The following is a 12,463-nucleotide window of genomic DNA, read 5'->3' as shown; positions in this document are numbered from 1 at the left end:
GAGGATTCGTCTCGACAACTGACGCAATCTATCGATGAAAACGTCTCGGTGTCTCACTGTTTAATAATTCTTTCAAAATGCAGTAGGAAATTGCGGACATTAAAATTAAAGCCAAACAGGCGTTCGTGAACGCCCTCACACGCTTCCACAAACGACGGCTTGAAACCGCAAGAAAAAAGATAAGGCTAGACCTACCGTGGCTCGTACGAGCACAAATGTAAATACCGTGAAATTCCGGTTATAAGCCCAGGGCTTATACAACTTCGTAAGACGATACGGCCAAAAGCTGCGTCTGTTCGAAATATTTAACTTATATTTAACAGATTTCCCTACCCTTTCATATACCTAAACTTGTGAAATCCCTACCCTTTCATATACCTGAAGCCTGAAAAAGGTACCCCTTTCGGGCGGAGGCTCCCCGTAAAGGCCATTATAGGGAGAACCCCCCCCCCCCCCGCCCGGGTTATACGTCTTTTAGTAGCGTAAGTAGAATATCAAACTGTAATACCTTAGAATATAACTTTGTAAATAAGACATAATAACGTAAATTTGTATTGTAATTAGTGCAGGCAGAGCCCTTTAGTTGTGTAAGTGTTGTAATAATTGTATTGTTGTATGTAAAAATTGTGTGTTTGCAATAAAAAAAAAGAATCAGATCTGCCACGCGATGAACTCAAGGCGATCGCAGAACTGAAAACCAACCCTGCGGTTAACCTTGAAAAGATACAAAACACCAAGTGGATGAGATAATCACTCAAACACGTAGGTGACATCCAAAAAATGGTTTTTATAAACTCCCTTTCCACCTAAAATACAAATAATCTACATATACATTATATGTAGTATTCTACATTATATCGATCGATTATATCCGGGTGTGAGGGCCCAACTGAAAAAAAATCTCATTTTTCGTTGATAAATTACTACAAGCAATTGCTAAACTACGTACATCGAGGATAATACCAACTTTATCAACTTTGCAGGTAAAAAAATATACAGCAGATTAGAATTCTAGTATCTATGGATGTAACCAGCTGGTATAATATACCACATGAAGAGGGATGGAAATAGTATACCAAGCATACGAAACGTTCCACAATAACAACCCTCCTATCCAAACTCACTTCATAACGGAAATGCTTGGCTTTATCTTAAAGGAAAATTCTCTCCAATTTAATGGCAAGAACTATCTACAAACTCATGGAACTACCATTGGTACAAAAATGGCATTTCCCAGCATCTTTATAGCAGACATTATAACAAGACTTATTCGCCAAAGCAATATCAATACAAGAAAATGGAATCGATACATTGATGACGTGTTCTCCATTTGGGGTCATGAACGACAAGACATTTGTCAATTTATTAAACAAGCCAACAAACTCCACCCCACAATTAAATTTACTGTTGAAATATTATAGAACGAATTAACTTATTTTTAACTTTCCTGGACACAGTAGTTTATAAAGGAGATAGATTTAACACAGAATATATCCTTGACATCAAGACACACTATAAGCCGACAGAAAAATTCCAATACATTCACTTTACCACGTGTCATCCACTGGGTGTTAAAAGAGGATTTTTTTATTAAAGGCGAAGCAACAAACTCTTCAAAAAAAAAAAATTTGAAGATAACTTCTTTAACTTCAAATTGCGCCTAAAGCGCGCGACTACCCAAACAACTTTATAAAGAGGTCTCTAACAGGAATCAATTTCGCCAATAGACAGTCGATCGGCGCTCCAGCAAACAATTAAAAAAAAAAACAGAAAGAAAATACTGCCTTTTGTAACTACCACGTACAACCCAGAAGTACGCGACCTTAATTAAATATTAATTGATAACTAGTATTTAATACAAAATCAGCCGTTGTGAAAAATATATTCACAAGGCCTCTGATGATATTTTATAAGAGAGGCAAATCTCTCAAGGACATGCTGGTTAGACCAAAAATTTAAATTGTTATACTGCGTCGCAAACAAAACCCATGGGGGAGTCCGGGTCCATTTTCATGCAAATCAAACTCATTTTCATTTTAATGGTTTCGCACCTAGACTCGTTTTGAAACAGTGGCAAAGGGTAACTCGGAAATGGCCTATTATCCTTTCAACCAAAATTTTAAGGCTGTCAGGGATATGAAGTTCAAAAGGAAGGGAGAATAAAAGGGACGAGAAAAAAAGAAAGGAAAAAGACAAGAAGAAAAAAATTAAAATCAAAAACAAAAAGTCCAAAATGGGGCTTATACGCATGCGTCAGAGTAATGGTGTACATGTTGTACTTGAACGTTGAGAAAGTCTAGCTCCTCAGTAAACCGGTTTTACAGCAAATGTAAGAACATGTAAGAGCATGGTAACCAAAAAACTGATTTAACGGTTAAAAAACGGCATTTTTGAGAAAATTTGCCAGTTAAAGGGTTAAAATGTAATTAGCAATGAAATTTGAATAGTATATATTAAATTTTAAGTTGTACACGGCCCCACAAGCTTACAAGCAATAAACCTTTTACTGTGTTTAATCAACATTCCACAAACTATTTATCGAAACAGATAAAAAATAATAAGTTGCTGTTGTTCATGTACTATAAAATGTTTTTTCTTAAAAAGTGCTCAAATGTTGTCTCGTTTTACGAGTCGCAAAGTTCGAATTTTATATTAATCGAAACACACAGTTTGACTCTCCTGTATAAATTTAAGCAGTATTTTAAAAGATAAGTGACATCGGGAAGGTTTTAACTCTCGAGAATGTTCGGCGGTCAAGTATTTTATTTTTTTTTGTTTAACTAAAACGGGTGCATGTTTATTTAAGAAAGAAAGAAAGATGTAATGAAATGTAAGACGACGTGTTACATTTCCTCGATTGATGGAAAATACATGCTCACGACTTTTAGAAAGTCTAGTATTACAGGAACGTAGCGAACTAGTAACATTAGCCTTTCGAAAGCTCTGAAATGACAAAGCCATTTTCCGAGTTTAAAATTCGATCGATACTTGCGATCGACACCTCCATCGACTGTCGATCGACCCACGATCGACAATCGATCGACATACCGCCTTTTGAGGAGGAATACTGAGATCACCGACATACCAACGATATATCACTGACAGACGACCGACACGCTACCGACAGACGACCGACACGCTACCGACAGCCGACCGTAAGGTACCGATCGACACGTCGACCGACATCGAACGTGTAGTCATCGCTAGTATCGATCGCCACTCGATAGAGTGTCAAAGAAAATTGAAAGTCTGTCAACCGTGTGTCGATCGCGGGTCGACCGATATGTTGATCGAGTGTCGATCGAGTGTCGATCGTGGGTCGATCGAGTGTCGATCGATAGTGTCGATCGATGGTCGATCGCTAGTGTCGATCGACACTCGATCGGGGGTGCCGTAAGTACACATGATCCAAATGTTCCGCTGTCCCTGAGTCAATGAACATGGTACCCCACTTGAACTCTAACATGTCTTATCCTTTACTGTGTTAACTAAAACAAGTCTGTTTTGCAATATGAAAACACATTCCCCACTCTCTCGAATACAAACACAAAAATATCTACTAAATCAGCTGAAGGATATTAAATGTGGTCTCACCAGTCCCCTCCCCTCCCTTACAGCCTTTCGTAATACCCTCCCCCTCATGATTCAACTCCACACCTTTCCCTCCAGGGCTTTGGTTTAAGTGTCAGCAGATGTTTGGGGTGAGTATCCATGACAACAAAATTTGAGTGAAATTATGAACCAGCAAAGTCTTTTTGGCCACCAGCCGGTTAATGAGTATATTAATAATAAAACAGAAAATAAGGGCAATTGATGACATCAAGAAAGGTGTGAAAATGGTTAGTGATTTTAAGTAAAATGAAACATATAAAACAAAATAAAAATAATCCCTAATATCTATTCGCTTACATCTAACCCCCTCCCCCCATCTCATCTTTATTTGTCCTAGGGTGAAAGCAACCTCGTTCCCAGGGTCTCTCTGGGAAGGAGGTTGGGGTGAAAGATGGCTCACTCGAGCTCGAGACCTTCACAATTTGTGCAGTATGGTGGCCCATTAGTACCATAGTATTTTACGCTGTATTTTAACATTTTTTCCTTTTTATATATATATTTGTATTGTTTTATACTTATTTTTTATTTTTTTCCAATATTTTTTATTCCTTTTTATTTTATTTATTTTATTTTTGTTTTTATTAATATTTTATTTTACTTTACTTATCTTTTATTTATTTTTATTTTTTATATTTTATTTTTTTTATTTTATTTTATTTTTATTCATTTTATTTTATTTTATTTAAAAAAAAAAAAAAAAACGGCTGTGGTCCACCAGTGCCATAGCAAAAAAAAAAAATGCCGTGGCCCAGGAGTGCCATAGCCCATGATGCATTGGGAAGGAGTAGTTAAACAACATGGCGGTGCGGTAAGGAACGATACATGGAAAGAAGACGGGCTGAAAAGAGATGACATTTTTAGCATAGAAAAAGCAGGTGACAGGCCAACTGAACACAGAGTACTTTGTTCGTGACATTTGTACTTTTGCCGTTCTGTATTGGATTTGGTCGGCCAATTTTATATTTTTGCTTCTCACTTGTTTAAAAAAGGGCACTATACGCTGTCAGTTGTATTATAAGGAGGAGTTTTAAGTTGAATAGAGTCGTAAGACTGCTGCCCAAGTGGGGCTTTACCGAACGATGGCGCATGTGCCAAAGTACAGTTACCGCTCTGTCTCTGTTTCAGGTATTCCCCTTAATCCTGCGTCAGTTCTTCATCTTCTTTCCATGTATCGTTCCTTACCGCACCGCCATGTTGTCTAACTACTCCTTCCCAATGCATCATGGGCTATGGCACTCCTGGGCCAGGGGATATATATATATTTTTTTTGCTATGCACTGGTGGGCCACAGCCGTTATGTTTTTTTGAAAAAATAAAATAAAATAAAATGAATACAAATAAAAAAATAAAAATAAATAAAATACAAAGTAAAATAAAATAAAATGAATAAAAATTAAATGAAAAAAGATAAGTAAAGTAAAATAAAATATTAAAATAAAATCAAAAATAAAATAAATAAAAAAAAGGAATAAAAAATATTGGAAAAAAATAAAAAATAAGTATAAAACAATAAAAAATATATATAAACTAGTAATACATGACTCGCAGGGCCTCGCGAAGCTCTGCGTTGGGGAGGGAGGGGGGTGTTATAAATAAGGCGTGATAACCGGTTTTAACCGGTGATTTGTTATTGTTGCCTAGTAACGGACATGGCCACGACACCCTCGTTCCCACGGTCTACTCCGCTTTGAAAATGGCGGCTCTTTCTGGTTCGTAAAGAGGTATAAGGCGTTGGGAAGCGCAGGCTATTTTCAAAATCATCGACAAATTATTGGATATTCGCATTTTAGACATTTATTTCAGGGCATTAAAAAAAAAAAGAAGAACGAACGTCAGGATGATTCGAACCCTCCGCCCGCGCGCCCCTGATGGCCATGAAAGGTTTATAGCCGGCCTGAATAGGCGTTGAGGGAGTATTATGTGGAAATCAGTGTTATTTTAATCCGAAAAGAAAAATGATAAAAATGAAAGGCTCAGGATTCGAACCCACAAAAAAATAAAAATAAAAGAAAAAGAAGAAGAAGAAAAAAAAAACCTTAGCCGGATTCGAACCCCCGCCCTCAGTCCCGAAGATCTGATTTGAAGTTTGACGCTCACACCATTAGGCCACCAGCGCGCGGCCGTGTGACGTCATTTCCGCCAGACACCAAGCTCACAAATATATATGACCGTAAACTCCACACGATATTTCATCCCGCCTGAGCCCTTTGAGGGACAAAATTATACACCCCACTACGCTCGGCCTTCGGCCTCGCTTTGCGAGGAAAAAGGAAAAAATGTTAAAATACAGCGTAAAATACTTTATACCATGCCATAGAAAATACAGCCAATCAGAATACAGGAAAGCCGTTGTATATTCGACGGTATTCAACCAAACCTTCCCATAGTGCGCTGCGACTGTATTCTCGACGAAATTTAGTAAGCGTATTTTCTATGGCATGGTATAAAATAGTTACACAACACTTTCTCGTGGTATACTATGGAATATCCCACTTGTCACTTGTGTTTTCTTGGCATATACACTCGCCTAAAGGCTCGTGTGTATACCGAGAAAATACAAGAGGGGGGGAAAGGGTTTATGCGTGACACGTGAAAAGGGCAAAAATTAGTCCGTGACGCATGAAAATAGGGCAAAAATTAGACCGGGACGCGTGAAAAATAGTTAGAAAAGAAACGTGATCCGTGAATTCTGCTGTTTCAAGTATACGTGACACGTGAATTTGGTTAAAACTTGTGTGTGAAACGGGATCACGAACCCCCCTTTGGTACCCTCATACAAGTGACTCGTGGGATATTCCATAGTATACCACTCGAAAGCGTTGCATAACTAGTATATAGCACTAATGGGCCACCATAGTGCAGTTTATCAGTTTAAATAAAATCGTATTTCAATTTTCTGAGCTCAATTTAAATCACAAATAGCTCGTTCATGACATGACAATTTGATTCACAATTGAAAACGGTGATTATAAACGACAGGCTACATGTGCTATACCCAAGAATCTGAAAACAACGTCCCTAAAACTAAGTGTAAATTGAAAAGCTGAATGATTCAACCATCAACAGTTTTTAAAATAATCAACGGTAGTCAAGAGCAATATCAACCTCGCGCTGGAACAACAAACAACCCGTTCGCATCACTGAATTAATTTCTTCAGTTGCATTGCCAGGCGTGGTGAATATTATGGTCCTTCAAAAACTGCGTGTCTCGCAAAATTTCAGCCAAATTTCAGGGGTCTCGTCGTCTCGAATTTTTCTTTGACGCCTTCTCACAGTCTCGATTTCTTTTGCAAGGCTAAAAAGGTCTCGGGCTCGCAGAAAAGATATCAGTCTCGCCGTCTCGCAAAGTCTCGCATTTACCATTCGACACCCCTATTGCCTTTCAAAGATAAAAAAGATGATCTGAGGGCACCGTACCGTACACAAGGAATTAGAATCAGCTGCAGCCAGCTTTTACAAGCATTGAAATAATCGATCACCTTAATTAAGCTTACTTATAAAGTGAAAGAAACAGTCCGGATCGAGTTAAGTTTGAAATAATTGAATAAATTTCGAATGCTGTCACTCGAACGGTCATCACAAAGTCCTAGTTTGATATGTAGTAATGTTCCTTCCACCAGTACCGGACCCTTACACAGTTTCTTTTTTCCTCAAAAGAAGACCAAAAGTAGACATGGAAAACAAGCAAAAAAGCGATTAAATACTATAGTAACTAAAGTGGGTTGGGGAACACAAAACAAACTTTAAGCTTACCTTTTCTCCTTTCAAACTCGTCCTCTTCATTTCGTTTCTTCTCAAAATCCTGTACTTTCTTCAGCAGGTCTTCTTTCTCTGTCTCAGTCAAAATCTCTTTTAAAAAATCAAGGCGAGCAAATCCCAAATAGTTCTGCCTTTCCAGTTCTTTGAACAATGTGCCAACATCGTGTATGTTGCCTTGACTTTCCACAGACGTTTTCCGTCTGCATATTAAAACAAGCTGTTCCAGATGATTGTTTTCGTCGAGTTCACGGCTTATTTCTTCAAGTAAACACTTGTACTCTTTCCTTCTGATCTCAAATTTTTTAACTTTTTGAAACAGAGACCACTCTTCGACGCCTTTTAAAAGCTCTTTCAAAACCTCCAGTCGATCAATTTCCAAATGGTCGTGATCTTCCAGTTTTCTAAATAACGAGAGAGAATTGTTAATGTCTTCAATCCCAGACGACACCTTCCCTCTGCACATGAAGAGTAATTCTTCTCGCACATCCAGCTGATCGAGCCGTCGACTTATCTTAAATAGTAAACTATTGTATTCTATACCAGACATTTTAACAGGAGATACTGGAAGCCTAACATTTGCGGCTATTTCCCATTTTTTGGCTTCCTACGATTCACAGCCAGTGTTCCGCAGCAAAAGACGGAAGTCTGTCACGCAATCACGCAACAGGAGGGGCCTGTTAAAGGGGCCTGTTAACCGAACGAAGGCGCATGTGCCAAAGTACAGTTACCGCTGTCCTGGAAAACAAGTGACCAGTGGTGACCAGTGGTGCTTTCGTTTATCCAAAAATTCCCGAATTCCGGAAAATCGAAACAACGGGGGAATACCGTTTCACTAGACCATTCTGCTCAGGTGCAGTTTTTTCGAGCCGGAATCGAACGTGTACGCATATGCATAGTCAAGGGCGCTTTCCATTCGACCAAAACTTGGAACGTGAGCACTAAACGGGATATTGTTCCATTCGCCAGGGTCTCAAAGGGGGGGTCCCTGGAGCCCTGGAGCCCTGAAATTTTTGCTTTGGAGCCCGGAGCCCGGTCATTTTACTGACTGGAGCCCTGATTCTTGTTTAGCTGTTTAGCCCAGAGCCAACGAAATTTTCCGCGTAGCCCGGAGCTCAGCCTTTTGAAATTTGATCATTCGAGTTCCCAGATTGCATTGGTTCTTGTTTTCTGCTTTTCTGTGTTTGTTTGTGCATGTTAAAGGGACTGTGTTATGGCTGAGTTATTTTATTAAGTTTTGCCAAATACTCGCTATACTAACTTGATGTTTGTAAAGAAATAACTTCTATAGATCTCGATGACAAAACCATGGCTTCATAACAAACAAATGTGTCTCTCGCGCGTTATAATTAAGTTACAAGCAAACGAGATGAACTTTGAAAACTTTTCAGCCCAACAATATTTCAAAAACCCATATCGCAATCCGATTCAATCTTCCTCACTTTTGGCAACCATTACTTTCCTTTGTATTTGGTGTGTTATTGAATATTCCTTCACTGTTTTAAACGGTTATTTTTATATTTGACCGAATTTGATGACCATTTCCCAGGCCTACATTTAGCAAAAATCTGCGAGACAGTCCCTTAACTGGCATAAAGAAACAGAATCTGAAGAGAGGACAGTACATGATACAAGTATACGAGATTATCTTAAGTTCAGAATTATTGCAGACTTCTTAATTTGCGGATTTGATTTAGCGCTGCAAAATAAATGTTATATATCAAGTGGTTGTAGACCGGAGTGGAGCCTGGAGCCCTAAAGCAGATGATATGGAGCCCTGGAGCCCTGACATTTTCGACTTGGAGCCCTGGAGCCCTGCATTTTTTAGCCCTGAGCCCTGGAGCCCTAAACCCCTTTGAGACCCTGATTCGCCACACAGAAGAGTCACGGAATACCCAGAATTTCGAACTGGTAGTTTTAGTCGAATGGAAAGCGCCCCAGATCAAAAGAAATCTCTCATATACGAAATTTTTACATTGTCATCCACACTGTGTTATCGGTATAGACTGATCAGGCGTGAAAAAATGACTTCTTAGGGTCTAGGAAAGATTGAGTAACGCCCAGATTAGTCTCCTTCAGGGTTTTAATATTCAAATTTTCCGACGAGCATCCCCGTCCCTTTCATATGAGTCCCTCCTTTCCCGGTAATTTTGAAGTCACAAGAAAACTAACGCGCCCAGCCCACAATCGATCGAATCAGTGTGGACGATAAGCAAAAACACATCAACGAAAAGGGATTAGTGCGGACGGGGCATATATGTATCCTGCAATTGCAATTTCTAGCAGGTTTGGCGGATGTTTTGAGCAAACGTGAAACTGAAACAAATGATTTTCGGAGACTTGTTTATTCTCAAGCAAACGCGCACTTTTGAAGGACTTGCAGCTCTTTTTAAACTGATTGGTCTATTAAACAATTATGAGCTAGAAATTTCTGAGATCGATGAAGTGAAAGTTGATGACAACGCAGGCCAAATAACTATCACCTTGTTAAAATAAAAATAGAGAGCGAATAATCTAATTGATTTAGTAGAATTCTCACTGAAGTACGTCCAATACCCGATTCCCTCTATAGCGCGCGCCTGCAGGGAATCACGGTAGTTGTATTCATCAAACCACGCGCGAGACTCAGCAAACGTGCATCATTGCTGAGTCTCGCGCATGGTTTGATGAATACAACTACCGTGATTCTCTGCAGGCGCGCACTATAGAGGGAATCGGGTATTGGTCGATTTTCAATAATTTCTGCATTAAAGGGTATAATTAATCTTCACACATTCCGAGCTCGCACGAACCCGTATGCTGAATATTTAGTCAGTAGCTGTCTTCTAATTGGCTAAGAGTCTACAGCTAATTCTGGGAATCCGCGCAACCCCGCGTAACCTACAGATTAGTGAATAATCTGCTCGCAGATTATTCACTAATCTGTAGGTTGCGCGCGAAATGTATGGTTTCCAAGAGCAATGTGTCAGGCATCTGGCGGCGAAGGAAATTCATAGTTCGTCGATTCACTTCTGCAACTGAGAAATAGTTTGACCAAACTTCAAAAATTGCTGACAAAACACAAAATGACTAACAAAAATTGGGAAGGAACTATTCCACGATTTAGTAGGACGACCAGCCGGAATTAGCACAAGTTTTGAAACAGGTTGAAATCGTTTGTCATTACTTCCTTTTCCAGAAAAACAATGTATAATAAAACAATTTTTAGATTTGGTTTATGTGATATTCAGAATAATCACAAAAACCTCATCCAATAATTGTTTATTGTCGTGTAGAAAACCTAAAGGTCGGGACACACTATGCGACAAGTCGCAGCGACAGGTCGCTGCGACAAGTCGCTCCGTGTGTACTGCTTACAAACAAGTCGCTGCGACAAGGTGTTTGTTTGGTGCACAAACAGCGAATTGGGAAGAGTGGGAATGCGAACTAGTTTTCCATATTCAATATGGCGAAAATACATGACGCGCTCTCATTGGTTAACTCGTATTTTGTCGCAGCGAAACTTCCTGTGTTGCAGACGTGTACACACGATGCGACAACGCTGCCATCGCTCATTTTGTCGCTGCGATGTGTCGCACGAATTCAAACCAGTTTGAATTCGTGCGACACTTCGCGGCGACAAAATTCTGTCGCAGCGACGTAGTTTGTCGCATGTCACACGAGGCGACACGTCGCAGCAACATGTCGCTGCGACGTGTTGCAGCGACGTGTCGCCTAGTGTGTCCCGACCTTAAGGCTGATTTTGAGAACATCAAATTTTCAGGGGCAACCCTCAGACAAGGACATTATGACCTGACTCCTTAGCTTCAGACCAATGACTTCGTAACTTTCGTTTAAATTTACAATTATCCTTCACCCACCCCCACCCATTCCAAATAATTATATACCAGCAAACCAGAAAGGGGTTTATATATTTTATAACCCTCCGATTAATTTCTATAACGTGCTCTATCGCCCGTAAATAGGTAAAAACTTAGATTGATTGGTTTACGTGTTTTTTAGACACTGTAATTTGATTGAAAAGTTGACTTGAAAATGTGACTGTGTTCTTTTGTTTTGTACTTTCCTATTTAAAAATCAGTCCACTGATATCAAATTGGATGGGAATATTTAACAATTATTCTACGAGCGCGCGTTGGATATGAGATGGTAGATAGCCAACGAGGTGCGTAGCGCCAAGTTGTCAATAACTATCTTATATCAGTTATATCCAACAAGCGCGAGTGGAATAATTGTTTTATTTAAAACACCCAAAGAATTGCAATATTTGAGCTCCCCGGCTATTCTTGTTGACGCGTGCACCTACCATATTTGTGGTCCATGGTATTTGAGCTCATATACCATTGCCTATTAACCAATCAAAACTCAGGAATTGCAATATGCCTGTAGTTTTTAATAATGTCGGATACCCGTCGCCCATTTTGTACCACGTGATGCGTTTTGTGCAATAAGCGCCTGCGAAAATTCATCGGTGGGACTGCCGAGGACTGCCTAGTCCCAAGGGAGTCCCAAGGCGTCCTCCTACTTGGTCATGCACAGTTCGCATGGCGTTGTGGGACTGACGAGCGCGGTTCGCTTGGCGTTGTGGACCTGATGCGGAAAACGCACTGCCTGCAGCCTTACCATCAACCCCCGCCTTAACCATCCGGCCGATCGGCGCCTGGGGACAAGGCAGTCGGTGGGATATAAGACTGAGAGTGTCTCTCCGCGGATGATCACTATCTCATCACGTGATCAATTTAAAACAATCGGAATCGGAGAAAATTTAGTGGTGAACTATAACGGCTGATTGTGTACAAGTAGCTCTAAACCAATCAGATTATTGCATTTGAATAAGTATACTTGTAGCTAATAGAACACCACGTTATCCTTAGCTAAAAAATACCAACCTGTTTCCCTCTTAAATATCTAAATAGATACATCTCAACCTTCAGACGTACAAGCTAATTCATACCCCCAGCATGGTACAAGGTGGTGGTTAGTTGAACCTCTCCTTAAGACTTTCGTTACAATACAACCGCAGCATCCTCGAGCTTTTTACTTGGGGGGGGGGGGGTAACCATTGCTTGACAAAAGCTTTTTAACATTATCATCA

At 39.8% G+C, this 12,463-nt stretch overlaps 1 protein-coding gene across 2 annotated transcripts in view; it reads right to left on the bottom strand.

Moving 5' to 3' along the window:
* LOC144666318 (protein argonaute-2-like) overlaps positions 1-7,994 on the bottom strand; it is an 86,598-nt gene extending 78,604 nt beyond the window's left edge. For both annotated transcript variants that reach the window (XM_078527716.1, XM_078527717.1), the window contains exon 1: positions 7,366-7,994. In XM_078527716.1, coding sequence (XP_078383842.1) covers positions 7,366-7,918 — 553 coding nt within the window. In that variant the 5' untranslated portion in view covers positions 7,919-7,994. The remainder of the gene's footprint in view (positions 1-7,365) is intronic.
* Between the last annotated feature and the right edge of the window lie 4,469 nt (positions 7,995-12,463).

This window comes from Oculina patagonica, chromosome 9 (genome assembly GCF_052425735.1).
Source record: "Oculina patagonica isolate OP01 chromosome 9, crgOcupat, whole genome shotgun sequence".
Taxonomy (NCBI): domain Eukaryota; kingdom Metazoa; phylum Cnidaria; class Anthozoa; order Scleractinia; family Oculinidae; genus Oculina; species Oculina patagonica.
The sequence above is the reverse complement of the archived record's forward strand: the minus strand, read 5'-3'. Positions and strand labels throughout refer to the sequence as shown.